The following is a 27,896-nucleotide window of genomic DNA, read 5'->3' as shown; positions in this document are numbered from 1 at the left end:
TAGAAGCAATGACTACACAATGTCAACCCAGGCCACGACTGAGCAACAAGAACCATTACCACAAATCACAATAGTAGACTGCGCCAAGTCATGTCTCGAGTCCTTTCAAAAATGCCTCAACAGTACTGGCAAGGCTGACAAGGTCACTGCGTCTCTCACCTCAAGACTATCACCGTCACTAGTGCGAGTTGAGGATCAACTTGCGAGGTTCTCTCTTTGGGCAGCCAATTTGAATGTCTTCAGTGCGAGCAAAGCTTCGTTGGATAATCGCTTGAGAGAGGCTCCTGATGTCAAGGATGCCATTGTTGCTTTATTGGAGACACTCAATTACCGGATCAAGTCATGTAGGTGGCAGTTCCAAGTCTCAAATACCAGGCATTGGGTCATTTAGTTTTGGTTTTAATCATGCCTTGTTGACAGGTACTCGACTTATCAACTCTACCCTTTGTGAGTTGACCGAGCAACAACTGGCAGACTCCTTGCAAGAATTCAATGATACACTGGACAACCTGCGGGATGAGATCACTTTACTTCACAAAATCTCAAATACCATCCGTCGCGCAAGTAAAGAGACGCAAAACGCCAAAGCTGTCAACTTTTTCAAAATCAGAGACGATGAAGGGAATGACGCAGAGCCGTTTTTGCGACAGCTTTTTATGAATTACATACGCGACCGATTTTCTGGAACAAGCGAAGATATTCGTATACGTCTTGCATCCACCATGATTCTTCGGCGGAAACAGATTCTTTACCGTCGTGAACGTTATGAGAGAGCCCCAATTCGTCTTCAAGCAGCCGTTGCAAAGCCCGTCATATCGCATCCAAGGCCAGAACCAACAGAAGAAATAGCACAAGGGCCCATGAAGCGGCGTGTCGTGGAAGCGTCCAGTCGGAGCCAAGTTCAGTCTATCACTAAAACAGCAACAACTCTCTCACCGGAGAATTTCAAACGGGCCACTGTTCCTTCTGTCATCTCAGTATCGCAGACGGTTGCGCTTAGTAGCAATGATGAACTCTGCTTTCCTCCACCACCTACTGCTGGTCTTATGCGAAGGTACAACAGAGAGAAAAAGAATATTGAACTACAGTACAGGAAAACGCTAGTATCGCCTCCACCCGATGACTATGTGGCAGAGCCTACTGAAGAGACTGTGGAGGGAATTGAAAACGCAGCTGCTAATTTCGGAAGAGATCTCGCTTTGGCTCAGGCATGGGAAAGTTGCATCGAAGCAGTGGCTGAGGTCACCTGCCCATATTGCTTCCACGTCTTACCAATCCGTGAAGTGCTTGATGAGAAGAAGTGGAAGTAAGTTTTCTCAAGTTTCTCCTAGCGCTCATCGCTTCAATTGGCGGCCAGGGAATGGTGAACTAACTAATTGTAGGCTTCATGTCAAGAACGACCTTGATCCCTATGTCTGTCTCTTTGAGAATTGCGATTCGCCAGAGCATTTATACTCTCACAGTAATATGTGGATCAAGCATATGAAAGAACACACCCTGCGATGGCGCTGTAAATCGAAAGCCCACGGAGAGTTCATGGCCGAAACAAGAGTTGATTACGTCAATCACATGAAAACGAGTCATCCTCGTAAACTCACAGATGCCCAGCTTGACGTGCTGGCAGATCGCAATGCTCATACGATAGGGCCATTATTCATAGCTTGTCCTCTTTGTGGCCTTGAAAAGACGGATATGCCGATGGAAAACCACGTCGTGGGCCACATGCGACTTTTGGCACTCAAATCACTACCGCCCTCTTATGAAGACATTGTTGAACAAGACGGATTTGATGATCAGAATGATTATATGAGCGACTCTGGTCCGGGCAAAAGAAGCACAATTCAATCCGCATTTGAGGTGGACGCGTATGAAAATTGGGACTCGGATGAACACGAGGATGATCTTGTTCTCCAATCCCCTACCCGTCAAGATTCAGAAGACGAAACATCTTCAAGACGACATGTAGAATATATTCCCGCTTTAGAGCCATCAGAACCTAAAGACAAAGGAAAACGACTTGCGGTAATTAGGATGGATCCGGACTGTGCCATATGCCGTGCCCCGGCCAATATGGGATGTGATTGTGAGGCCAAGGGCCTCGACATTGCTGTCAAACAAGCCGAGAATAAAGTTATTGTGCCACAGGCCAAAGAGATCCGACGATGGGTGCGGGATAAAGTGCGAAAGAATTTCAATTACGACAAAACAACGACAGATTCAGCAAAGAAAGAAACAGAATCCCAATGCGGGGGATCAAGCACAAACAATGACTTGAGAGGGATCAATGGCGGCGAGGTGCTCGATGGTCCAGCATTATATACGTCGTCTGGATCAAATAATGGCGGTCTCTCTGAAGCCCTCGATTACTATTTTGGTCTTGTCGAACTTAGACTTCCTGCTGATAACGATCCCAGTGTCTGTAACCCACCGCTGGAGCCAGGTAGTAAGTCTGTGAAGGAGAGCAAGAATCCTTTGAAGCGTTCCAAGGCGAGAGTAAGATTTGATTAACTCTATTCCCCATAATGGGACTTAGTTTGATGTGGGCTTGCAGTTTGGTACCTTATGTATCATCGCCAATAGATCTTCAAGTCTTTCATTCTGGAAGCAAATCTTATATGTGACTAAAAGGAGTAGGATGCGTGCATCTTTGACGTCTTTGACGTCCTGGACGTGCTTGGAGCATCACGAGATGACTGAGTGATAGGTTAACTACTGAGATCAAGTTTGCCGCGACAGCCAGAAAATCTAGGTAGACCAGGCATAACTATAACTCGACGAGACACCGAAGAAAGTTAAATGATAATGCGGGGTTTCGATCGTTGTCTGGGACGATGTTTTCAGCTTGGCGGAGTAAGTCTCTTGTGTACTTCTGACGACCTACATGGATGTATGCTGATACTGCCAGGATGTGAGAGCCTTGGAAAATATCTGTAGCCGCATTAGTAGCCTGATTATTGTGAATCCGCGCCCAAGATGACTAGCCTGCATAAAGACTCACAAGGCTTTCTCCGCAACTAATTCCCTGTCAGATTCCGCGCCACCAACATCTGGCATGTCACAACATAACTGAGGCTTAGTATTTCTGCCCGGCACCGCCACCTCAGACTCAATGAGAAATGTATAATTGGGCAGCAACGACTCCTTAATCCGTCCGAATCAGCCTGGGTAATCGCGATTACGTTCTGTGAGTGTGCTGTTTCCCCGTAAAGTAAAAAACCATATTCTGCTCTCTTTCCCTGACATTCAAAATCTTGATTTGAATCAAAGCCTTGACTTTACTAAAACTGACTTCCATTTTAATTCCGTCATTGCCATAACAGAGGCACGAAACGCAGCACCATCGCTATGGAACCTCAGAAGGTGCCCTCTGCTAAGAAGCTGGTATGCCCCGACCTTCTCACTGCTTCGAACTTGGGCCAAGGTTTGCCAGGAGGAGAGGACAGCAAGGATGGAGACGTCGTGGACAAATACAACGGGAGAACTTTCCCTATCAACAAAGAAAAAGATACCAATTCTGCAGATGAATGCGGCGACCCCATCTACGGCGACCAGCTCGTGTCAGCAGCCTCGGATGGTGCCATACCAGAAATGCTCCGATTAATCAAAGCTGGAGCAAACATTGATGGAAAAAATAGAGAAGGAATACCACTGGTGCATGCCGCCCGTCTAAATCAAGCATGCGCGGTAAAGATATTGATCGAAAGCGGTGCTCAGATCGACAGGATTGACGAATATGGAGATACAGCCCTGTGCCTCGCTGCAAGCAAAGGCAACAAGACTATAATTGATCTGCTTTGCAATCATCATGCTAATATCGAGCATAAAGGTTGGATGAAATCAACGCCCCTTACTTTCGCGGTTAAAGGGGGACATGCAGATGCTGTGGAGATTCTCTTGGATCGAGGTGCCAAAATAGAGGTGGGCAATAGCAGTCTACCTCACCCCTTAGAGGTTTCAGCGTCAGGAGGCTTCGAGCCCATCATTGACATCCTTCTCAAGAAGGGTGTGAACGTGAGAATGGCTGGTCAAACAGGACGCACTCCTTTGCTTCATGCGGTGATGGAAGGCAAATGGCATGTCACCGAGACTCTTTTGAAGAATGGAGCTGGCTGTGATCTTGTACCAGGCTCGAAGTTCTCCCCTTTATATGTCGCTATCCGCACAGGACAAGCCGCGATGGTGGAACTGTTGGCCAAGTATGGTGCAGACATCGACCACTTGGAAGACACTGACCAGACCCCACTCATTGTCGCAGCTCAGTCAGGCAAGGATATTGTGGTTCAGTCTCTTATTGATATGGGTGCCGACCTGGATGGTAAAGACAACAAAGGCCGGACAGCTCTGTCATATGCCAAGGAAAAGGGCCGACAGTCCACCGTCAAGCTTCTGCTTGAGGCCCAGAAGTTGCGTCGTGATGTCCAGTATCTGAAGATCGCCGAGAAACAACGGAAAGACCCCAAGACGTCCTTTGAGTATCGGCCTCTCCCACAAGGATTCATCAGGGTATTAGAACTTCAACCAGGGCAAAAAGGAAATGTTGTCTGCTTTTCACTGATCCAAGTGGTATGCCTAGTTCCCTCCCTCTCGTCAACTATGAATACTTTTTAACCATTGGCAACATAGGAGCTATCCAAGTCACCTTCCTTCGAAGCTCTCTCATACGAATGGAAAGGAAAGGTTGGCACAGTACCCACTAGCTGCGGCGGAGATCGTATCCTAGTCACTCCGAATTGTTACGCAGCGTTGGAGACACTTCGATCCGAAACGGAAACAAGGACTCTGTGGGTTGATGCCATATGCATCAATCAACGAGATATTTCAGAGCGTGGCGTCCAAGTCTCTATGATGTACGAAATCTACTCAAAGGCCACTTCGGTGTTGATGTGGATTGGTGAAGAGGAGTACGCCTCAAGTCTAGCATTTGCTTCAATTCCGATTCTTTCTCGTGCTACAAAGGAGGTACAAGAGTCGCTAGATATCAAACCCAAGCCTACCGACTTTGTCGACAGGCACCTACTTCTTGCTCTACCGAAGATCCAAGATATAATGGAGAAAACGAAGGCTGTCCCGGAAATTTGGCAAGCATGGCACAAGTTGTATCGAAGATCTTACTTTACACGAGCCTGGGTCTTCCAAGAAATGCTCCTAGCAGGGTCACGAGGCATAGTCATATGTGGGACACGCCAATCTTCCTGGGATGCATTCAAGTCGGCCCTCCAGGCTTATAGCGCATTGCAGATGGACTACTGCGCCTCCATGGACGCGATCATTGTCAACGACACTTATTTTTGCTTAGCAGGATGTTTGAGTTTTCAAGTCGCGCTATGGGCAATGTCGAGATGCGAAGTCGGGGATCCTCGAGACAAGGTGTTTTCAGCTTTAGGGCTTGCTTTTGGGAGTAGGAAACGAAAAAAAGATTCGCAACCTGTTCAAGCTCCAAAAGAAGACTACAACAAGTCTGTTGAGGAAATTTATATCCACGCGAACCGGTACATCATTTCCGACGATGGTGGCGACGGCCTTTGGGCTCTTCTTGATCCGATTAATCAATCTATCGCAACTGGAGGTAGGATAACACTTCCTTCGTGGGTATATGATTTCAGTAAACCACCAATTTCCATTGCCCATCCTTTCCCTACAGACAAAGCAAAGTACGATAAACTACTATGTGGGCAACCAACGACGACGCAAACATCACTTCACGTTAATGGATACGTTATTGATAAGCTCAACTGCAAGGTTCCTGTCACGAATGACAAGAGCACTATGGATGTGGTGAAGACAGTTATTCGATACATGGCGGCTTCAGGGCGTGGGGTGCATGACATATACCCAAGCATTGGAAGACACAGTGCACAGTCTGGATCTCATGAAGGCCTTGGAAGGGACTCTTCAAAGACAAACTTGGCTGCTCTGCTAAGCACTCTGATGAGGCTTGATGACTGTCCAACGGACGATGATTTGAGTTTTGCAGCATACGTGGCTTGGCGGCTGATGACGGAAAACGAGACATCAGAAATCTTCAAGGCTCCTCCAGATTTCTTGCAAGATGGGATCCAGGCCTGGGAAAAGTCGTCGAAGGAATCAGAAGTCTTTGATCTCGATATCTGCAGGAAAATGGAGAGCCACCACCGCTATGACTACGACCTTGTTTGCACTGAGAAGGGGTACTTTGGCCTTGCACCAAGTCGTGAAGGGGGAGAAGGACTAGTGGTGACGGTTGTAGGAGGCTGTAAACAACTTGTTCTGCTAAGAAGAAAGTCAAGCGGCGAGAACACATGGTATGAGTATGTGAGTCAGGCATATATGTATGGCTGGACCAAGGACAAGATCAAGACGGTGGAGGACTTGGGTGATGATTTGGAAGAAGTTCGTTTCGAGATTCGTTAGTGCTTATATTGGGATCAGATGAGTGGTTTCATTTGGAATTATGATTGATACATTTAGATAGCCATGGAGCTTGTACGATTATCCTTTAGTTCCAGAATTAGCAAGATATCGCATTGCATTTGTACGAGACTCTTAAAAGATCGCGACGCCATTTGGTGGACTAGCTACGCCTCCAGGAACCTATTGACATTAGACGTTTAAGAAACAAGACAGAACTGACAGTAACTTACCTTGAGTGGCATACTCGAGAAAAAGAAAGACCATCTCTTTCTCTTCTCACACTCATGGCTCAAAGCCTCCAAATCGAACAACTCTCCAATCGGCATCCCCCAACCCGCTAGAAGCCATTCATGTAGATAGAAATCGGTATTCTGACAAGGCCACGCTTCCATACTAGGCTGGTCACCAACAACGGCTGCAAAGCCTTGGTCCCAGAGCCATCTCAGGGTTTCCTCTGAGGACTCAATGCCATGAGCAGGCGGGACCTTGTGATCTGCCAATTCCTTGCACTCGCCATCAGAGAGCTTTTCGTAGGCTCGGACCCATCCTGTTCGGATGAAGAGTATGTCACCTTGTTGAATGGTTGTGCCTTGACTTTGGGCGACTTCCTTTAGGGTTGTGACTGTAATCGACTTGGTTTCAAAGGGGGTTAGGGGGATGTTGTTGTTGTCTGCCCAAGAGGCATAGTCCAGAAGAACTCCACGTCCAACAATACCACCACGGTCAACCCAGGCTACACCGATTAGCTCTTAAATCTGTCTATGGAGATCCAAAGACCTACCATGAATACCGTTGATATCCGACGACAATAACTCATCAAGCGTCTTCCCATTGAACCAAAGCTTCTCTTTCTGATACGCATAATGCCTAAAACCATCCCACTGGGAACTACTCTGCGTATTAAACGTCAAAGTATCATCATTTACTGCACGAGGGGTCTTTGTCTTAATCTCATGCTTAAAAGGTGCACGGCCAAAACAAGGTCGCGACATTCGATTCAGAGGCCAGTCTGTAGATACTCGAACGCCATCGCGGATCTCTGAAGCAGCTTTTGCTACGACGTCAGGAGTCAAGAGGTTGAGCATGCCGCATTCGTCATTTTCGCCGAAAAGGCCCCAAGCGTTGCCGGGAGGACCGTCTTTACGGAGAGGAAGGGAGTCAAACGATGGTTTAGTAGACATTTTGAAGTTTTGGTTTGAGTTGAAGTTGCTATGGATTGGTTGTGTCGAACCCCCGCATTTTGAGAGGAGTCACGGTGAGAAACCCGAGCAAGAATGTTGAGATAAATCTGCTTTGTCATCAGAACAAGAGAAATAATCATTTTAGCAGAACGAATAGTCATCAGACTGTGGATATATGCGGTACTCTAGACCTAGTCATAGGCAAAAAGGTCATATAATACATAGGCCTCACATTTCTTTAGCACAATTTGAAACTAACATTACAGAACTAAGATTTTCTCTCCTCTTTGTGATGCAACAAGTACTTCTCTATTTTCATTGAATAAGAAAGGAAAAATGAATTGTCATAGTTTTACATTAACTTGTATTGAGATGTGCGTTGCTGTATATGTACATTGTGTAGCCGCAAAATAATTAACTCAATTAGGTTCCGGATTATTCAAGCAGATGATAACTAATACGGCTCTTTCAAACCCATAAAGTGTGGTGTTTGCTGCTAATAATCAAGCACATATTAGAACCCACCAACCTGAGCAGGGCAAGGTCCTTGAGTCGTGCCCATAGAGCTGTGCATGTAAATTCCCTGATGGTCTCCCCAGTTGAACTGCAGCGTTCCTGGGTAAAACATCTGGATTACTCTTGAGTCAGGTCCGTCGGGGTTCTCCTGGCCTGGATAGTACTTCCACGATGTTGAGTTGGCAGGGTTGATCCAAACCATTCCAGAGGGGTGTCGGTAGATAGGTTGAGATGGGAGAGAAGGAACCCAATCGTCACCATTAACAACGCCCGTGTACTTTCCAGGGAAGATAGTATCAAATGCGTCGGCGAACGCTGGGGTTCCCACGCGGGGGGGACCATAAGCAATGATTTCCCGGATAGTACTGACATTGCCGAACTGGTTCTGAATGGCCAATGCAGTGAGCAGTGAGATGGCAGCTCCCTGACTGTGTCCCGTGACGATGATTTGGTCATTGGGGAATTGCTTGATAGTGTCGGCCAGTGCTGCACTGACATCGGTCCAGCCCTTGGACCAAGCATTTTGCCACCCCGCAAAGACCATTGAGCCAAAGGGCAGACCAAGTCTTGCATCTGGGATAATGGGAATAGCTTGAATGTTGTGGGATTGAGAGACAATGCTTGACAGATTTGTGCCCTGGGAAGCGACGATTATGCCCAAGCTCTCGGAGTGATAAATGTTGGTACGTTGAACAGTATCGCCGTCGCCAATGGCATGAAGTAAGGTTTGATCACCAAACTTGACACCAGGTGTGTTGGCAGTCGGTCCGCAGTAGGTGTTTTGGACGGACGCTACTGTGTTGGTGAAGTGAGCTAGTGGGAAGGGCAAGTTGCTGTCTTGTCGCTTGGTTGCGTCGGTAGGAACGGCATTGGCGACGTTGGTGATGGCAGCAAGTGCTACGGTAATAAAACGAAGGACAGCCATCCTGACAAGGTCTGTATCAGACTGGAGTATAAGACTATACTAGATGTATGAGATGGACTGAAGGATAACAGATATATTTACTGGAATTCATCCAGGTTTTATAACACTTTGGGAACGATAATTGTCCATATTCAGCTTACCATCTGCAAACATCATCATTTACATGCCTGACTTTGGATGCACACGGCAGTATCAGCTCATTGCTTTTTTCAATAGTTTAGTCGCCAGCTGAAAGAAACAACTAGCTATGCGGTCCGGGCCCGCCAACGAATATATTTCCCAAGTCAGATTAGATTTACATTTAGAGTTCGCCAAAACAGACGCGACATTGCGGCGACTCCACTATCACGACTTTGCTGTTGCAACAGATGTTACCCTCCAACGTAACGAGATGATGATGGCCTGTCTACCCAGCGGATTGGAAGTAGAAATTTTCATGCAGTAGGAGTTTTTGATGTTTGCAAGGTAGTAAATAGTGGTCTGTAAGCATGTTTTCAGTTTGCAATCGGGCTGTGAAACGACCCACGTTAATTTCGTGATCCATATATATCTTGCACATCATTATCTTGGCATTACTATGCGAAAAGGTATATAAACAAGAATATCTAAAAATCACTTTTATTTTTCAGCATTATAGACTTGTCAGAGAATGGCAGCTGGAACTTGCAATTGGCATTCGACGTAATTTAATTGAGTTTACTAACGCGTTGTTTTGAGTTTATACTATAGCCTAAGTAATTTATTCGAGACACCGGACTGCCGAGTCTTCGGTAATGAGTAAAGAACAATTACTTAAAAGATCGTAAATACCCATCTGTTGTCACCTATGTTCCTGCATGCTTCTCAAACTGCAATAAGAAATGCATCTCCTCAACAGCCTTGCGGCTATCGCCGTTTTTCTCCAGCACGGACAGGGGTTGAGCTTAAAGCAAGAAGCGCGTTTCGAAACCCCTGCAAAAGCTCAACTTCATGCTCGCCAAGCTGATAGCACGGCCGGTGTCGTGGATGGCGTCTTCCACCAACTCGTTGACCACGATAACCCATCCCTCGGCACCTTTGAGCAGCGATACTGGTACAGCTTGAACTATGCCAACGGCAGCAACCCGCCCGTCGTTTTCATATCGCCCCTCGATGCCGAAGCTGAACAAGTAAAGTTCTGGCTCCATGATGATTACGTTATAGGTGGAATGATTGCTCGACGCATCGGAGCGGTCATGATCATGCTTGAAGACCGTTACTTTGGAAAATCTTCACCCTATGATCAGCTGACAACCGAAAATATGAAATACTACACTGAAGACCAGATGGTACGAGACAAGATCCACTTTGCAAAGACTGCTGAGTTACCATTCGCCAAGAACGGTGGTTCCAGACCTGACCAGGTTCCTTGGGTTCATACCGGCTGTTCTGCTCAAGGTAACCGTGTGATGTTCTCTCAGAAGGAGTCTCCCGATACCTTTTGGGCTTCCTGGGCATCGAGTGCACCGCCTCAGGCGATTCCAAATTACTGGAGGTACTTTGATGCTGCCAAGGCGTATTTGCCCAAGAATTGCACGGCAGATGTGGAGAAGGTGATTGAACATCTGGACGATGTGATGCTGAACGGTAAGATGGATCGACACTCCACTAGGTTCCGTAGCTGCTAACGGACTTTATAGGATCGGCGGATGACATTCAGAAGATCAAGACGGACTTTGGTGCTCCAGATCTGAAACATAACGACGACTTTATGAATCTCTTGAACTATGGGCCACAGACATTTCAAGGAGCTAGTTTGCGTATAGGCGACACATGGCAATTCTGCGACTACGTCGAAAACGCCGTTGATACCACAGACAAATCGAAGCTTCCTGGTGCAGAAGGTGTTGGACTTGACAAAGCTCTGAAGGGATATGCTCGCTGGACAAAAGAGGTCTGGATCCCAGGACGATGCGAGCAACAAGGTCCTTGGAAAGGCGAGAACAACACAGGCTGCTTCAACTTCGGCGACGCCGACAGTCTAGTTTATGCTACCAAGGGTCTGGATGCTCCAAGCATCGTCGATACTCTGCAAGCCCAGTGGCTCTTCTGCAACGAACCCGATGAAAACTGGCAAACGGGTTCACCAAAGGGAACACCAACACTGGTCTCCCGTTTGGTCAATACTGATTACTTCAGAAAGACCTGTGCTCGTTACTTCCCCACTGGTCCGAATGGAGAAACTTTTGGCTTGGCGAAGGGAAAGACTGCTGATATATGGAATACACGATACGGTGGTTGGAGTGATCCGATTGGGTATCTGAATAGGACGGTCTTGGTGAATGGAAAGTTTGATCCTTGGAGGGCAGCATCATTTGCTTCTGATCAAAGACCTGGGGGGATTCTTGGTAACAGCACTTATGTGAAGCACTTCATCAACCCTATGGGGAATCACTGCACTGATACGTACCGCAACGCTGGTAGTATTTGGCCTGAGGTCAAGGCGGTTCAAGAAGCTGGGATCAAGCAGATTGAGAAATGGATTGCCATGTTCCCTAAGCATAAGGTTTAGTAAGAGGAGAACCCTGAGTCATGGGAATATCTCTAATAGTCCATGTATCATCACCATCTTGTTAGAGATATATCAGGTGGTATGGGCATCTGTTAGTTGGAGTACTACTACCCTGTATACCTGATAATCTAGATGTTGCTATTGGGCCGGCCCAGACATGATCATATTGCCTCGAAACTAGTTAGAATAGAACGCATTATTAATGTCATGCATATTGAACCCGGGATAATTCTTGTTGTACCTTTATGTGTATTCACTTGGGCCAACTTCATCTTCGTGAATCAATGCCCTTAAGTAGGGATGATGAATTATTACTTCCATATATAGATTTACAAAAGAGATCACCATAGAAAAATATACCATATCATTAACAAGTTATCTGTGAGAAAAATAGCCTGACTAGAACTTTGTCGACTGAGCCCCATGGTGAGCAATGTGATCTAGGAGAAGCTGTCACAACGACAACAGAACAACCCAATCTGCTGTCTAGAAAACATCACCAATAGCAACATCATCTATACCAAGAGCAAGCGTAACTCTCCGGCCATTGGTACAGCGAAGTCGCAGGCTGAGATCAATATCGCTGCTCAAAGGCGTAAAGTTAACCTTGTAAATGTCGTAGTAATCGACACTGTTCAAGTCCAGCGGGAATTGGGCAATCACTGCACCTCCCTGCCGCGCCTGAATGTGACAGAGGGTACTAGGAATGATGACAGGTTCTGGGGTGCCGAAGACACTAGCGTAGAAAGAGAAGCCGTATTGGCGATCGGTACTGAGGCCGCTGATGGTCTGGGAGGCTTGGTTCTGTCCGTTGGCAAAGTCGTTGTTGACGTAAAATTCGCTATGTTTTGTTAGGGTTGTGATTTGGAAGAATGGGGAGGATGACTTACAGGTATTGGCCGCCGGTGTGAGCGTTTCCAGGGTTGTTTGCAATGTCGCTGTTTAGTAGAGTCCAGGCGTTGCTTGTGTTGTCTTCGAAACCACCGTTCTTAACAAAGTTGGTTGGACCGGCGGCTTCGGCGGTGGTGGTTGTGGCAGCTTCAGTGGTGGTGGTAACAACCTCAGCAGGGGTTGTCTCGGCTGTGGTAGTTGCGATCTCAGCTGGAGTTGTTTCAGCTGCAGTGGTAACAATTTCGACAGCAGTAGTCTCAGCTGTAGTAGTTGTAATCTCGGCTAGAGTGGTTTCCGCAGTTGTGGTCGCAATCTCAGCAATAGTTGTTTCAGCTGAATTGGTCACAATTTCAGCAACAGTTGTCTCGGCCGTGGTGGTCTCAGCAGGAGTCTCGGCCGTGGTAGTTGGGATCAGAGCGGTAGAGTCCGAAGTGGCCGTTTCGGAAATGGCAACAGTTGTCTCCAAAGCAGTCGTAGTCTCGTCAGTCGCGGACACGACAACTGTAGTCTCCAGGGCGGTAGTAGTCTCATAAGTCGTAGAAGCGTCTACGGTAGTAGCAGCTTCGGTGCTTGAAGTTTCGACAGCGGCAGCAGTAGTGGTAGCAACAGAGGTCGCAGATACTCCGGACGTAGCAGACGTATCAGGACGACAAGCAGGGCGAGCATTAACTGCAGGGAGTAGCGCAGCGCCAAGAACAGTGGCAAATGAGACGAAACGCATCCTGAATATTAATGAGAGTAACGGGCAGCGTCACGGTAAACGAGTGTATGAACAGCAAAGGTTGGAGGGAGTGAAAACAAGTTTCTGCTCATGAGACGTGACATTTATTCATGACAATATGCTTGAAATTAATTGAGATTAATTCTATTTGCTACTATGCGCATTTGAATATCATTTACAGGTCCAAGATCTGTAAAACGATAGTTCGAGGAAGCTAGTCGTAGCTGAACTTGAATTGAGTCTAGTTCCAAGACTGGGAAGAGCTGTAGTTGGCTGTGAAAGTGCCGTGTAAGCAAGGTTCAATAGTCCCGTCGGTCCGTCAGGGGTAAGTGGGTCGCTGAGCGCACAGAAGAAACCAACTGACGAATCTGACGCCTTTGTTTTCTCGTTTGAGTATTGCCAAGAAGTGATCAAGATCTGAACGGGAAGATCAAAGGCCTTGCTTCAAACAGACAGGTTAGGTTACCCATGGGCCACACTTTGGAACCACCAGAGCAGTGAATAGTCAAGAGTTGATCCACTTGGTTGCTTATTGCACATCTATCTTCATGTGCTTTGCGTTTATACTATCGAAGAGAAGATATCGTTTACTCTATTATAACTTGTACATTTTATCGCCAACCCTACTCCTGCCCTGAGGCGTAATGTCCCCTTATACGGGTGACTCGGCGTGCACAGAAGCCTTGGACGCACCGTTGTGATCACCATACCACGACCCATTGTCAACGCCATTGCCATGAGTGACATTGTATGTCTTGGAAACAACGATATCCGCCAACTTGATGTTTCTCGGTATGATGGAATCTTGGCTGCCTCTATCGCTTGGCTTTGCGCCTTCATTGATACTTGGCGTGAGCTCGTAGGGGCCCAAGTCTGTCGTTCCGTTGCCACGAGTACCCGCTGTTCGGTTTTGTGTTCGGTATGAAGAACCGAGGTTGGATACAGACTGTCCCGTCCAGAAGGCCTTAGAAAATAATGGTCGTAGGATGGGGATGTTGACTGTGAGAATTCCGACGATGGTTTCGCGTACACCCCATGAGTTAATTGTGAGTGCGGAAGGATTGGCGGAGAGGGTGAGGACGACTCGAGTGATGGCTGCTGCGATGACGAAGGCGCCCGAGGAGAGAAGAAGTCCGACAACGAGTTTCCTGTGTCCTGTTAGCATAGCTGGAAATGGGAGATTAATTATAACACTTACTTGCGAAGTGGAACCTGGAGCTTCCAGAGAAGAGGTAAGGGAATACAAAGAATGAGACCGTCAGTCCTAGGAAAGTTAGATAAAAACATTGTAACCCTTGCGAGAGTGACTTACAAGACGTTTAGTACAGTTGTGACCAAGAAGTTTTGCATCTTTAAAGTGCAAACCACTATAATGCGTTAGTTCCCTTTCAAACATGAGAGTTGTATAACATACGTCCGGGACTTGGCAGAACCCTGTAATTTGTTAGCAAATTTGTTAATATCCAGAGGCCTCCAAACTTACTGCCAGTTCTTGTGATAGGGAAAGCATCCAAAGGTGATCTACAATCGCGTCAGTAAAGCTCACTGCGTTGTGGCTGTGATACATACTGTAAGGAAAACAGCGGCATATGAGACAACGCAAATAACAGAGACTGTCTTGACAAAAACATTGTGCCATGTACCGATCGTCATGCGAGAAAAGAAGCACAGCATAGTGCCCTTGAGAGACCAAATCAGTGCCGTGTAGGCGTACCAGGCTGCGAGTTGTAGTTTAGAACCCCTGATATACTGGTCGAGTTCATCGTCGGTCAATGCTGGATGACCATGAGCTTCCTTTTCTATACTTCTTGTTGTGATCGAATGGACGTACTGTGTGTTTTCGCTGCGGCGCCACCTTCGATATTCGTGCCCAGGAAATCTAGAAAGCGTGAGCAAATATTACAATGAGAGCTGTCGACATGCATACAAATCATATGTACTGTAAATGCATCCACTGTATAAAACAGCAGGACCAGAAGTGAAAAGAAGTCATCGCCCTGTAGTCCACGGAGTCCGACAGTCTTGAATCGCACTGCAAAGCGTGTAAAGATAATAGACGTGCCAATGGCATAGAGGGTCCAAGCCTCAATAAGGAAGGACGGCCGATGTTCGGAGACGGGCATTTTTCGCGAAATATGACAAAAGGAAAAACAATATGTGGAGGACTACAGACATCCTGATATCGGGGAACTAGTCATACTTTATGCCGCGCAAAACTCTCCTAGAGTGTTTTTTCAGGAGGATGCACTAATGCAAGACTGTTCCATGGTTGTTCACTAAGAGAAGAAGTGTTGATGACAAGATTGGAGCCTCCGCAGTAGTCTGGAGTCTAATCCTGGAGTAGATAGGTCGCGGGTTACTACTGATTGGACTAGACTCAAGGGATGCGAATGGGTGTGATGCGCTGAGTAGGCAAGGGAGGGTCAAAAGCAAGTTGAGTGTAGATCCCGTCCATCTCAGTGACAGTAACCCGCCACACAGTTGTTTTCTGTCCCTTCAAGACATACTGTACGAGTCGCGAGGTGCCGTATTCAGTCCACGATCTTAAAGTATCGTGTTGATTAAATATCGGCGTGAAACGGGTTCAAAGAGATTGCGTAGAATATTCCCTGCTAGTGATCTTAGACTAAATTGTATCGCTAGCATTTAGTCACCCGAAGGAGATCGGACTCTACCGGTCGAGTCATGAAATCCCGGCGATCGGGCTCCGGAGATCTGCATCTCTAGAAAAACAATCGCGATCGATTTCTCCGTAGGTAACAAGTCATTTTTTTCGTATCAAAGGCGATGTGAACCATGGTAAGTTTACAACTCGCGTATCATAACATCATAACGCGACATCGGTAAAGACAATTATGTCGGTCAGCCTTTTTACTGTCACTGAAACCTACACTCCAGTGACTGCAAAGTAACCCCCGTTTCCATTGACTTTTGTGGCTGATAAACTAAAATAAATTGCGCCAAACGTTTCATCGCAAGCTACTACGTAAGAGGTTTATGAATCGGTATATCCCCAAGCTAAGCTGAATCGTGCAGGCCTCGAAGCAAGCCACATCGTCAAGTTACTGGCTAGAGGATGCAAGAAACCGCCAACACTAGGCCTAGATAAAGATAGTGCAAACGTCTGCCAATCGATGGCCTAGACCGGCTTTTATCGCTGTTTCTCCATTTGTAGGAGGCGAATTGTAAATCGATGGACGTTTTCAATGACTCGAAGCTGCAGGGTGAGTGAGGAGAAGGTTAGTGTTAGACTTTGGATTGTATCAATCATCATGTAAATAAATTAGCCGCGTTAAACTGACGTCACAAACTTGATTCATATGTCGGAGAATAAGACACGGGGAGTTGAATTAGTCGAACCTTTCGTACTGTGGTTGTTAATGTTAAATAATTCTGGTTAATGAAGCACAACGCTCAGCCTGTATTTTAACTCTAGGAAAGTGCATCAAGTATATAAATCGAGCAGCCCATAGGTAGTGGCTTTCTTCAAACATGGCCAAAAGGTGTTTGTCAAGTTATCCTGATGCAGGGTAAGTACGCGACGTGATGTATGCTGCTACTCCCGTGTAAGCATTGGAGTCATAATGCTTGAAAAGTTTGATTGAAGATGGAAACCTTATCGTCAGGAATGCCACTACATGCGAAAGCTGTCCAGTCTGTCCCGAAAAGGATTAACTGTGTTTAGGTAATCCAAACGCTTTCAGTCAAGTTGTATCTGGTGTAGACGAGACCAAAAGGACAAAGTAAACCTGAAAATTCGTGATAAGCTGTCTTCCTATTAATAGATATTCAAATCGCCGAATACACCATGTAAATATTCCTCAGCCTCTTCCAGACTTATACAAGCCATGTTGTTCGTCTGGAGCTTTGCACCCAAGTGCTCACAAATATCCGGCTGACCATCTTCACATTTACACATCATGTCTCCCCATTCACGACTCGAGCGTGTGCAGACCCAAATCCAATATCTCATCCTCTCTGGTGTCTTTTCAAAATGAGGAAACATGATCTGCGGTTCACCAGAGTTTGAAGTAGAGTCACCATCAAGTCTTGTCGCCGAGTTTGTTTGCTCTTCAAAGATGCACCACATCACCTTGGCAAGGCTGTAGTTTTCAAACGTCTGTCTTTCCAGGCCGGATGCGTTCGCAAATGGTAACATGTAGCCTGCCGCTGGGTTGGAGTAGAAGATGCTTGAGGGCATGCAGGATGGGTTGACCCGACTGTGTTTCCAATTATCATTATATACTTCCTTTATCCTTCCAAGATGCGGATGCAACCAGCGCTCGGGCCCTCCAAATTGTTCCAGGTCTACCAAGACGATGTCGTTCTTGTGAGAAAGCATGATGTTCTCTAATCTCAACTCAGGATAGAAACTGCCACCAGGGCAATGAATGTGTCGGAGGGCTTGTAGTATCTGCCGGATCCACTTGAGCTTGTCTTTGGTGGTGATGCGAGGATATGTTGAGGAACATGACAGTCTATCGAGAAGCGTGCCTCCAGAGTGAAACTCTAGTATAAAGCCACAGACGACTGGCTCCTCTCTTTCCTTGCCGTTTCTGGTGACGATATATCGCGGTTTCCCTATCACGTTGGGATGGTGAGGCATCCGGAGAAGCTCTCTCAACTCATGGTACATCCGAGATACTATAGAGACTGCGCTCTTGAAAACCATGAGAGGCTCATTCGGGATTGTGACAAGCGATACCGAATCGTGCAGCCGTCTCACTGATTTTATCTGTTGGATATCAAGACACGGCGGATACTCTAGCGAATACGAGGCCCATAGACCACTCAGACGGCGTAAAGTCAGATAACGTTCTTGTAAGGAAATGTTGGGTGAAAGCCATATCGTTGCCTCTTGTGCTGGGTCTGATATAGACGATATATGAATGGTAGAGCCCATTGCGATATTATTGAGTAGTAATCGAATGGCCCTCGAATTACTCCAGTTTTCAAGTCGTGTTTGAATAATCTCTAGCATATCATCGCGGGCTCGTCTCACCGCAGGCTGATGGCAAGCTTTCCACGCATGCGATAGAGCCTGGAAGTCGTTTTCATTGTCTAGTACACAGAAAAGATGAAGAGGAGGATAGCCGTGACCATGGTAACTTTGGGGGACAATTAATAAGTTGTTTGAACCATCATCTGAAATTCCCTGTATGATCCATGTCAATGACAATGTGGGGTCAGACATTTTGAGGGTGTGAGTCTAGGTTTGGCGGTGAGGGAAAGCCGTAAATGATGGAAGATGGTGAAACTTTGGAGAATTGTACTATGTTTGGGCGCTGTTGGGAGAAACACGCCATATTTACATGCCCTGTGATACGTGCCGCTGCATAGCAGACTTACCTCGAAGTGGCTGACGTCAGATGACTTCAGGGTTACCTTTGTATCTGGTAGTTATTCTTCTGCTCTGATAACCACCCACCATAGTCAATCTATTTTCTAGACACGATTGTTCTCTACAACTACCTCTCAACATGCAAGACAAAAGTACCATAGTCGATATACTCGTAGGACTAGAGTCGAATTTCTCTAGCATCTGCAAGATTGGCGGCGCGCCCGGCTTATCACTGTCTGTCATAGCCCACGGGAAACAAGTTTACACAAAACATTTTGGCTTCCGCGATGTCGATGTTCAGAAAGTCCCTGATGGCTCTACGACGTATTTCATCGGTTCTTTGACCAAGGCCATGACAACGGCTACTGCAGGAATACTTGTCGAGGAGGGCAAACTTGAGTGGTCTACCCGCATCGCTACCATTCTCCCCGAGCTTGAAGGAGCATTCAATGGCCGCGGCTCTCAGATCACCATCGCCGACCTTTTGTCGCACCGCACCGGTGTCGCCAGAGGTGATGGTTTATGGTTGCAGCGGGCGGGAAACATTCTTCTCGAAAAGTCGACAGGTATACAGACTTGGACATCTCAGCCTCTTGTCCGCGACTTCAGAACCGACTACCTCTACAGTAACTACGCGTATGACATGGTCGGCAGAGCCATTGAAAAGATTCAGGGGAAGAGCCTAGGAGCCTGTTTCAAGGAGAAACTCTTCGATCCACTGGGAATGACGCGAACATCGGCCTACGACCTCCCAAACAACGCCAATGCAGCCAAGGCGTATTTCCCTCTTCAAGATGGATCCCCATTTGAGGTGCCCATTCCGACCATCTCCGACGAAACTCTAATGGCAGCAGCTGGATCCGTCCGAAGCTGTACCGATGACCTCGTCAAGTTCTACAGCAACTTTATGCATGCTGCCAACGACCAGCTTGCCAACAACACGGCGTCGACTTCAGGATCTCCGTTCAAGCAGCTCAAGCACATCCTTCGTCCTCACAGTCAACTTACTCTTGTATCTCTTCGTGAGCAATCATATGGCCTTGGATGGGGTCGGGCTGAGCTACCCGCCGTTCTTGGGGCATTTAACTACAATAAGCATCTGCTTCCTGCCATGCCTCAAATCGGTCAAGGGGGCCCAAACCGTCTCACAATCTATCATGGAGGAAGCATGCAGGGATTCACGTCTTGTGTTTACCTTTTACCCGAGACTGAGACAGCCATTATCGCTTTGCAAAATTCGACTGGGCTCTGTGATGCTTGCGACTGGATTCCTCAGCTGATCATCCACGAACTATCAGGACCCGGACGCAATAACATAGATTTCAAGGAACTGGCCACCAAGGCTGCCAAAACAGGCACAGAGTTGGCGAACAAGATCAACGATGAGCTGGAAAAGAGACAAGAGAAAGATACAAAGCCACTGGAACTCAAAGCCTACATGGGTAGATATTGGAATCAGCTTCACAACTTTCACATCGACGTCAGCGTTGACAATGATGGGGATCTACGCATGACCCTGCAGGGTATGAAAGACGAATCATACAAGCTACGACACTACCACCACAACTCATTCGTCTGGAACGTGTCGCATAACGAGACAGCGAAGCAAGGACGCTTCCAGACACGTCCTTGGGTGTCGTATCTGATCGAGTTTCAGTGCGGGGAAGGATGTGCGTGTGATGGCCTGCGATGGAAATATGACGTCGAGCTTGAGTCACCTGCATTGTTTTCTCTCGAGGATGGCTCTCGTTGAAAGCTTCTTGGCAGAGAGTGTAACCAGCTTACAGGCGGTGGCTGCATGTATCTACTTAGCCTAGACATTAAAATTTGAGGCCTCCCATAGCGCTAAAAATCATCAAGTTCAGCCGCATTTCAAGGATAGTTGTCCTGCACCACTAACCCTCAGTTTTGTTTCCAGTCGTCCGCTCGTTTCATTCGACATGATACGAAATTACCTAAAAGCCACTCATCTTTCTGAGCACGGCAAGGGTTGCCAACCTACAAAATGGAGTATGTGCTTGGCTCGGAAGACCGAGAACTTTGCATGAGTAAAAGAGACGGCGCCTAATTTGAAACTCCATTGCCACGCTGTCTCAAGCCACCTTTCTTGGCTTCTGCGTAGCTCCGTTGACTTGTAGCTGAAATGAGAACATAGAAAGACGAGATTGTCTCTATAATAAGTAGATATCTATCTTGATGCAGATAAAATACCTATAGAGACATGTCAAAACGATCAGGTTGACTTTCTACCACATCGCTCAACGTCAGAACTGGTGCTCTCATGCAAGCAGATTGCAAACCACAAGGTGATGCAGATCTTTACGGTTTGGGGGTTCGGATAGCATCGTACATATCATGGTTCACCACTGTCGTTGCCTATCACAAATGGCCAGACAAAACAGTGAGTCGTATTGAAGCAACCCCGCAGTCATTGTTGGTACTCTGTACTTACACAGCATTTAGATAGACTCGCTTGTGGTAAACTGCATCCTGCAGCTTTCCTTGCTCGTCGCCACGATACACAAGATCACTACCAACACCGCTCATACTGGCGAGGTGTTTCTCATGACCTTTTTTGGCGCCGGGGGAGGATTTGCCATCATGATAGAGACGCTGATAGAGACGAAGACGTTGGGATTTGGGTCTACCAAGTTTGCTGAGTTTCTTCGAGCTCTCCTGCTGCTCGCTTACAGTGTGCTCAGCGTATGGTTCTGGTACCGTGGTCGTCATGTATTGGTAGGTTCCTGAACTAGAAAATGTCGTGAATCCCGAAGTATATGAAATTGTTTCTAACAGATAACAAATAGTTACTGGCATCTTGTAACTGGCGCGTCTTCTTCTTTTCCTCTACATCTATGTTCGACTGGTTTCTCAGAATGAGTCAAGTATTGTCTGTATTTGTGATGGCTGTGCATGTCTTTCGCCTAGCATACATGATGCTTAGTGTTTGGGTTAATCGCCGCGAGCTCAAACGATGGCTTCTTGTCGAAAGTGCATCTCCCGCAATCCCAGTTCCACGATGGAGGAACAACTGGATAATGTTGATGGTTCAGTTGATCTGTCTCGGAATATTTGTCGTTATCATTGAGCTTTTTCTTAGATGGAACTCGATTAGCGACGTGAACTCTGTAGCATCTGCGGGACAGATTATCCCACTGGTAACAGCACTATCAGGCCTTGGAACGGTATGTCTCAGTCGGATTGGGAGAGACACGATGTGAGTAGGATATTGTGGAAGTGTCTTGGAGTTTTGTCTAGCAACTTTGGATCCTCTGCTCTCAAGCCGACTTATCAGAAGGCCAGTCAATTGACTCAGATGAAGACATGGCCTCCCAAAATCCATCGATGATGTAATTGTCTAGTTTCCCAATTCTCTCAATAAGAGCAAGATCCTTCTCCATCACTACTTTGTTTCTGGTGCCATTCAAGATGCACAGTGTGCCATCCCAGCAAGAGAGAAGAAGGCAATACAGAGCCTCTGGCTCGCCGATACCTCTTTCGTGTGCTAGCCAACGAACCAGCGGCGACTCCAACAAGGTCATGTTACCTTTCAAGACGGCGTAAGCTTGATAAACAATATCTCGCTTCCGACAGTATTCCAGTAGCGACACATCGAATCCGTGAGCGGGGCGGAAGTCATTCTGCACAATCATGGGCTTGATGGTTGCGCGTTCGTACAGCTGGCTAAAGGTAGGCAAGGAAACATTGCATATGCCAAGATACGTGACTCGGCTGGGAACCTGGGCCTCCATGGCCGCCCAATATTCCATCGTTTCCTCGATTGTCTGGAGCGGGGAGTGCAGCAAGAGGGCGTCGAGTGGCGGCTGACCTGCATCTCCGCGGCCCAGATAAGCAAGTGTCTGTTTGAGGCTTTTTTCAACCTGCTCGAGGGGCGAATCATTGTCTTGAAACACTTTGGGATAATCCTTGAATCCTCTCGCGTCAGTAAATTTGGATTGGAGGAAGATTCCCTGCTGTGTTGCATCCTCTTGGGGGTGCAATGTTAACCAAGTACTGAGTGCTTTGCCCACCAGAGCCTCATTGTAATTCTGACTCTGCGGTGCTGTGTCGATAGCACGGAAACCTGCATCAAGAGCCTCCAATACATTGTCAGCAGTATGCTCCCACTTCCATGCTGTGCCGTAAATGAAGTGTGGGATCGGTGCTTTTCCTTGCAAAAGGATCGGCGATAGAGGTGCCATGACAACTGGTTCTGATGACTGAAGATTGGTAGGTGATTGATGTGCTCAACAGAAGTTCTGCGGCTTTCCCTTGCCTTTTGTACTTGGTTGAATCAAAGCACGTCGCATGTGCACCCTTTCATGATCTCTCAGAGCGGGGGATAAGCTGCAACTTGCGAGGATGGCAATGGTCTTATGACACACCATTATGAGTTTCATGCGACGACAACTCTATTGCTTCATAAGGCATTTTTATGAGCCTTTTTCACGTGCGAAAGCTGATGCAAAATTGCCATACAAATATCATGTGTTATTCCCTCTGTTGTTGGATTCTGTAGGCCAACAACAGACAACACATAGAGCCACTCACAAAACCGGTACGATAATTGCCGAGCATACATATCAACCTTGCTACTAACCACCTACATATAGTTCACAACATTAACATGTCTTCAAACAACATCAAAGAAACTACTGCCTCTGTACCCAAAGATCTCCAGGGGGGTGCTGGACCGGATCTGACCGACGGTCGCGAACAGCCTTGGAAGAAATTCCTCGCCGCAGAGAACGAGTGCAACAACCGTCCATGGACTGGATGGCAGCCAACTGAAGAAAAACCTTTCGAGAAGCCATGGCTCAGGTGGAGTGTCGAGTTTGGGGTTGACAACTTTCGCCATATGACTGGTTCTTGAGATGGAAGCAGCTCTACATAACATAACAATCGTTTTGAATCCTGTTTGGTGAGGTCTACAATGGAATGGAATTGCAAGCTCGACAGCACAATCTTTATATTACTTTTCAATCAATCTTGTTTATTCGATATTGCGATGTTTGTGATATGTAGATCCTGTGACAACCAACGACCTTCAATACTCGACAATAAACCTAATCTCAATGCTTTCACGAACTGTCTTGACTTGGGGATCGGGGATGATAGCCGTATGAATGCAGCCTAATCAGACACGTCAGAAGTAGACCTGTAAGTTTGTGGGATACGCCTACAGCATGCCTTATCCTCCTGGCTGTCCCATGACTTGAGAATAAGAAGGTCATCAACATTCTGGTCCTCCATGTAGTACCACTGGTGAGACGGGTTGTGCTTCACGTGGTAAACTTCCATGACTCGGTGCGGAAAGACGGAATCTACTGCGACGAGGTCATCTCGACAGACGGTCTGGTAGTCACAAACTGCGAGTGGTGAACCTCGGACTGGTCCTTTGATGGGTACCCAGATACTGTTGAGACAGGACCGCGTTAGATCATTATGGCGTCGTGGAATCACTCGAGTGAGTCTTACTTTATCAATTCCCATCTCTTGGGCATTTGCTTTCCTTTCTCTGCCATTAGTTGTTGGACTCTCCATTTACAGTTGGGAATTGAGTGATCTGTAAAGACGTTAGAGACCAGATCCAACGCGGGCCACCAGAAGCATACCAACGTGGGCATACAGCGATGCCTGTAGAAACTCTGGATCGCCGACTTTCCTTGTCTACCCAGTATCAGATACTAGTCCTTTTGATATATGTTACTTTATGATAGCTTACATTTGCATCATATGGTGTCACGTCTTGAGCCCCCAAATAGCTCTTTAAGAATTCAGAGATCTCTTTCATGTAAGGATGATCAGGGCTCTGAACATCGTGGCCAGGCCGTTCTTTAGGTTGGTATAAAACGTAGGAAAATCCGTTTTTGTCAAGATCAAATTCTGACTCTCTGCCGCGGACATTCTTTATTTCCATTGTGTGCTCGTCGACTTCGGTGTTTGTAAAGTTGGCGCCTTTTGCGAGAAAGGGGACGAGCGACACATAGGGCTTTTCCTTGCGAAAGAGCTCATCGTCGGGTTTCATATACGCAATAGCGGCTTGTACACTCTGCGGCTGCTCCATTTTGGCCAAGAATCATTTACTTTGGTCGTCAGCAGGCACAAAATTACAGCACCTCAGCAGCTTTTTATATCACACTATCCTATATCTTTTACTACATCATTCTCAATGGGCTTTTCACCAAGACTTATTTCCTCCATTCCAATGCCTTTTGCCCGTACGGGTTGTCCCATGACTGAACAAGGCCAGAATGGTCGTATCAGCTGCAAGCCGAAAGTCTACAGGGTACTTTCTGATGCAGCCACACACACCTCTGCCCTCAATATTTCCCCTCTTTTGATGCCTGACATGCATGCACGGGCACATAACACCTTACCGTAAAGAGAACCTGTCTGGCTACAGTCATGTGTTTTGGGAGGCACACCTTGAATGAATTACGGACGGGGGTTGAATCCATCCCCAGTATCGCAAACTGCGAGTTTGAAAGTAGCATCTTCTTTGCACCATTGAGTTTTATGCAATTAGTCTTCTTTTCCCACGTCAGCCATCCAACATCCTGATTAAAATGAGCCTCGACTTGACAATTGAGGCTGTACAATCAAGGTCGCCCAATCTCCTGCAACAATTCTTGACGAAGCCACGCTGACGTAGACCTTAGGATTCATGCCGTGACTGAAACCCTCGATCGCATTCAGGACAACACTGGCACAGCCTCAATCAGCATTGGTGTTCTTCACCAAGGAGAGGTCATCTACACCCGCAGCAGAGGTGTCCGCGATGTCGACTCAGGGCAAGCCGCCGATCCGGACACCAATTACCTCCTATGCTCCGTCTCCAAAGCCTTCACAGCTTCATGCTGTGGATTACTGGTCCACGAAGGAAAACTGAAATGGAACGAACCGATGCAATCATACATACCATTCAAGAATACCATCGACCCTGTCATTGGCCAAAGGGCAACAGTTCAGGATGCGCTTTCGCACAATACCGGGCTCGCGCACTTGGACCTCACCTGGCTTGGTGTGGAGTGCGAGTACCTACTGAAAAGGGATGACTTGCTGGATGTTGTCAGCTATCTTCCCCCGGTGCACGACCTTCGTTGTGGGTTTCACTACAACAACTACATGTTTGCCGTAGCCGGTGCGGTCATCACGCAGCAGTCTGGGCAGCCGTGGTATGAATATCTCAAGGAAAGGATCCTGGAACCGCTAGACTTGAGCCGCACAACGACAAATCGCACCAAGCTACCAGATGACAACTATGCGGCCCCTCACGTTGTTCTTGACGATTACTCGCTACACAAGCAGAAGCCTGTCGACATGGCTTCGGATGATTCTCTTATGGGACCTGCTGGGGCTGTCTGGTCGTGTGTCACAGACATGATGAAATGGGCCAAGGCTCTCCTCACAGCCATGCACAGTGAGACTGAAACGCCCCTCAAGCAAGTATCGACAATTGTGTCACACAAGGCCAACATTACTACATCATCCATCGGCGAGAACACGTATGGCCTTGGGTTTGCCCGTGCTACAATCCCTTCTACCGAGTTGGGCATGATATCTCTCAATGGTCCCCAGCGCGAGCATGTCATCGGTCGATCGTCGCAGCCTCGCTTGGTTCTTTATCACAATGGGGGCCAATCCGGGTACTTGACATCATTCTATCTGTTCCCTGAAACGAATTCAGCCATCGTCGCTTTGGGAAACTCGTATGGGCTCGGTGATGGGCCTGACTGGACTGCACAAGCCCTAGCACAAGCAATGTTTGACCTGCAGCCACGCGTTGACTTTGCAGAAGCATCATTGGCCAAAGCCAAGTCTGAGTACGAAAGATATGACCGTCTGGTCGCAGAGTTTACACAACAACGCGATCAAGAGCGCGCGAAATCAGAGGGGCCACATGAGGTTCCATTGGAAGACTACGTGGGCAGGTATCATAACACAGGCTTGAAGATGACGCTCGCTATCAACAAGGACACGGATGGAACCCTGAAGCTGATTTTTAATGATGTACCGTCCCAACAGCATAAGCTCACACACTTTGCATGGGACAAGCTGGGCTTTATGCCAGCCTCGCGCGAAGAGCTTATCTTGAGGGAATTTATTGATTGGTTCAAGTGGGATCAGTTTGTTTTGGTATTCCACCGCGAGAACAAGTCACAAGAGGTAGTAGCTGTTAATTGGGCTATGCAGGTCGGTATCGAGCCGCTGCGTTTTGATAAGTTGTGAGAGGGGAGACACGTTTATGGTGTGATGGATAGATAGCCTGCATTGATAAAAAAATCATTAATCTATGTTGTGACAAGCATCATAATACAGTGACTGTACACACTTGGTGATGAAAACTGCCTGGACGGAAGGACTGTCGCATATGCTCTGTGATTGTGTAACGACCGGTCAAGTAAAGGCTGCAACGAAGCCCCTAGATCGTTGTTATACATCCCTGTCATATTCTTGCTACTTTACTGGACTGTTCACTGCAACGTGTCATGCCCCCGCTCTGGTTCAGTGCGTATTGAGCAGGCTGCAGGAATACTTGCACCCGGCTACAGCGGTAAAAGGATCTGCAGTAGGTCTTTCAGCTTGACCTTTCTGGAAGTAATGCTAATTCTAGTCAGACGTGGGTGTGTAAGGAACAGAGTTGAGCCTCACCGTCCTGTCTGTCAGGTAGGTTTCTATGCCCCGCTCATCATTGCCCTGTAACTTATCTATCATAGCATTCAGAGACTACCATCGACCACAAACATCAGTTCACAATAGAGACATGCCATACTATATTTGACTCTGATTTAGCTCTCGCATGTTTAATCAGAGCTCTTCAAGGTGGTGAAACCCCCAAAATAAATAGTTATATATATTACAAAGTAACACAGTTACAAAACTTGATATCGCACACAGACATTCTCCTACCAAATTAAACACTACTGCAACAGCATATCGCGATGGGTAACCAAGACAATCAAAAGTTATGGCTTCAGGCCGTAGCAAAGTACAAAGAGAATCTCAGCACCGAGGACCGTGCTCTATTTGCAAAGCAAACCCCCCAAGATATTGAAAAAATCATCACTGCTTTGTCGCAACCGCCGCCTAGCAAACCAGGTAAACAGCAGACTACCAAGGCGGCTCTATCGCCAGAGACAATCGCCAATATCAAAAACATGATACAGCTACTTTCCACATTTACATTATGGCTCCCAGAAGTATCTACAACAATTTGGATCAGCGTCCATTTTCTCAACGAGGTACGTACATCTATTGTTGGAAGAGCTGTGGCTAACTCGAGGAAGCGGAAAAACGTCAATTCGGAGACACTCAGAATCTTTGATCAAACGGTCCAGTGTATTTCTTCTTCTGTGCCACATTTTGGAACTTACCATGAGGTATTCGCCGAGATGGAT

At 47.0% G+C, this 27,896-nt stretch overlaps 14 protein-coding genes across 14 annotated transcripts; 7 read left to right on the top strand and 7 right to left on the bottom strand.

The window, feature by feature from the left end:
- Positions 1-19: 19 nt before the first annotated feature.
- On the top strand, positions 20-2,580 carry FGSG_04821 (uncharacterized protein; the record flags this gene model as incomplete). The annotated part of the gene is made up of 5 exons (XM_011324970.1): positions 20-344; positions 421-1,054; positions 1,094-1,306; positions 1,383-2,443; positions 2,552-2,580. The coding sequence occupies 5 exons, from the start codon at positions 20-22 to the stop codon at positions 2,578-2,580; spliced, it is 2,262 nt and encodes a 753-aa protein (XP_011323272.1).
- Positions 2,581-3,831: 1,251 nt separating this feature from the next.
- FGSG_12621 (uncharacterized protein) lies at positions 3,832-4,608 on the top strand (the record flags this gene model as incomplete). Its single annotated transcript, XM_011324969.1, has 1 exon — positions 3,832-4,608. One exon carries the CDS (start codon positions 3,832-3,834, stop codon positions 4,606-4,608), a length of 777 nt encoding a protein of 258 aa, XP_011323271.1.
- A 1,386-nt stretch (positions 4,609-5,994) lies between these two features.
- FGSG_12620 (uncharacterized protein) lies at positions 5,995-6,390 on the top strand (the record flags this gene model as incomplete). The annotated part of the gene is made up of 1 exon (XM_011324968.1): positions 5,995-6,390. The coding sequence occupies one exon, from the start codon at positions 5,995-5,997 to the stop codon at positions 6,388-6,390; it is 396 nt and encodes a 131-aa protein (XP_011323270.1).
- A 132-nt stretch (positions 6,391-6,522) lies between these two features.
- FGSG_04819 (uncharacterized protein) lies at positions 6,523-7,571 on the bottom strand (the record flags this gene model as incomplete). The annotated part of the gene is made up of 3 exons (XM_011324967.1): positions 6,523-6,570; positions 6,621-7,123; positions 7,172-7,571. 3 exons carry the CDS (start codon positions 7,569-7,571, stop codon positions 6,523-6,525), a joined length of 951 nt encoding a protein of 316 aa, XP_011323269.1.
- Positions 7,572-8,085: 514 nt separating this feature from the next.
- FGSG_04818 (uncharacterized protein) lies at positions 8,086-9,168 on the bottom strand (the record flags this gene model as incomplete). Its single annotated transcript, XM_011324966.1, has 2 exons — positions 8,086-9,023; positions 9,153-9,168. 2 exons carry the CDS (start codon positions 9,166-9,168, stop codon positions 8,086-8,088), a joined length of 954 nt encoding a protein of 317 aa, XP_011323268.1.
- A 704-nt stretch (positions 9,169-9,872) lies between these two features.
- FGSG_04817 (uncharacterized protein) lies at positions 9,873-11,542 on the top strand (the record flags this gene model as incomplete). Its single annotated transcript, XM_011324965.1, has 2 exons — positions 9,873-10,617; positions 10,671-11,542. 2 exons carry the CDS (start codon positions 9,873-9,875, stop codon positions 11,540-11,542), a joined length of 1,617 nt encoding a protein of 538 aa, XP_011323267.1.
- A 486-nt stretch (positions 11,543-12,028) lies between these two features.
- FGSG_04816 (uncharacterized protein) lies at positions 12,029-13,154 on the bottom strand (the record flags this gene model as incomplete). The annotated part of the gene is made up of 2 exons (XM_011324964.1): positions 12,029-12,383; positions 12,433-13,154. The coding sequence occupies 2 exons, from the start codon at positions 13,152-13,154 to the stop codon at positions 12,029-12,031; spliced, it is 1,077 nt and encodes a 358-aa protein (XP_011323266.1).
- A 652-nt stretch (positions 13,155-13,806) lies between these two features.
- Positions 13,807-15,277, bottom strand: FGSG_04815 (uncharacterized protein; the record flags this gene model as incomplete). The annotated part of the gene is made up of 8 exons (XM_011324963.1): positions 13,807-14,302; positions 14,353-14,418; positions 14,467-14,521; positions 14,569-14,588; positions 14,638-14,675; positions 14,724-14,872; positions 14,986-15,033; positions 15,082-15,277. 8 exons carry the CDS (start codon positions 15,275-15,277, stop codon positions 13,807-13,809), a joined length of 1,068 nt encoding a protein of 355 aa, XP_011323265.1.
- A 1,655-nt stretch (positions 15,278-16,932) lies between these two features.
- On the bottom strand, positions 16,933-18,348 carry FGSG_04814 (uncharacterized protein; the record flags this gene model as incomplete). Its single annotated transcript, XM_011324962.1, has 1 exon — positions 16,933-18,348. One exon carries the CDS (start codon positions 18,346-18,348, stop codon positions 16,933-16,935), a length of 1,416 nt encoding a protein of 471 aa, XP_011323264.1.
- Positions 18,349-18,634: 286 nt separating this feature from the next.
- FGSG_04813 (uncharacterized protein) lies at positions 18,635-20,248 on the top strand (the record flags this gene model as incomplete). Its single annotated transcript, XM_011324961.1, has 1 exon — positions 18,635-20,248. One exon carries the CDS (start codon positions 18,635-18,637, stop codon positions 20,246-20,248), a length of 1,614 nt encoding a protein of 537 aa, XP_011323263.1.
- A 528-nt stretch (positions 20,249-20,776) lies between these two features.
- On the top strand, positions 20,777-21,243 carry FGSG_12619 (uncharacterized protein; the record flags this gene model as incomplete). The annotated part of the gene is made up of 2 exons (XM_011324960.1): positions 20,777-20,896; positions 20,959-21,243. The coding sequence occupies 2 exons, from the start codon at positions 20,777-20,779 to the stop codon at positions 21,241-21,243; spliced, it is 405 nt and encodes a 134-aa protein (XP_011323262.1).
- Positions 21,244-21,773: 530 nt separating this feature from the next.
- Positions 21,774-22,883, bottom strand: FGSG_04811 (uncharacterized protein; the record flags this gene model as incomplete). The annotated part of the gene is made up of 2 exons (XM_011324959.1): positions 21,774-22,715; positions 22,881-22,883. The coding sequence occupies 2 exons, from the start codon at positions 22,881-22,883 to the stop codon at positions 21,774-21,776; spliced, it is 945 nt and encodes a 314-aa protein (XP_011323261.1).
- Positions 22,884-23,542: 659 nt separating this feature from the next.
- Positions 23,543-24,562, bottom strand: FGSG_04810 (uncharacterized protein; the record flags this gene model as incomplete). Its single annotated transcript, XM_011324958.1, has 5 exons — positions 23,543-23,628; positions 23,679-23,911; positions 23,974-24,061; positions 24,111-24,165; positions 24,221-24,562. 5 exons carry the CDS (start codon positions 24,560-24,562, stop codon positions 23,543-23,545), a joined length of 804 nt encoding a protein of 267 aa, XP_011323260.1.
- A 187-nt stretch (positions 24,563-24,749) lies between these two features.
- FGSG_04809 (uncharacterized protein) lies at positions 24,750-26,727 on the top strand (the record flags this gene model as incomplete). Its single annotated transcript, XM_011324957.1, has 2 exons — positions 24,750-24,784; positions 25,158-26,727. The coding sequence occupies 2 exons, from the start codon at positions 24,750-24,752 to the stop codon at positions 26,725-26,727; spliced, it is 1,605 nt and encodes a 534-aa protein (XP_011323259.1).
- Positions 26,728-27,896: the final 1,169 nt, after the last annotated feature.

Source organism: Fusarium graminearum, chromosome 3 (genome assembly GCF_000240135.3).
Source record: "Fusarium graminearum PH-1 chromosome 3, whole genome shotgun sequence".
Classification (NCBI taxonomy): domain Eukaryota; kingdom Fungi; phylum Ascomycota; class Sordariomycetes; order Hypocreales; family Nectriaceae; genus Fusarium; species Fusarium graminearum.
Note: the sequence above shows the minus strand (reverse complement) of the source record. Positions and strands in the feature narration are given on the sequence as shown.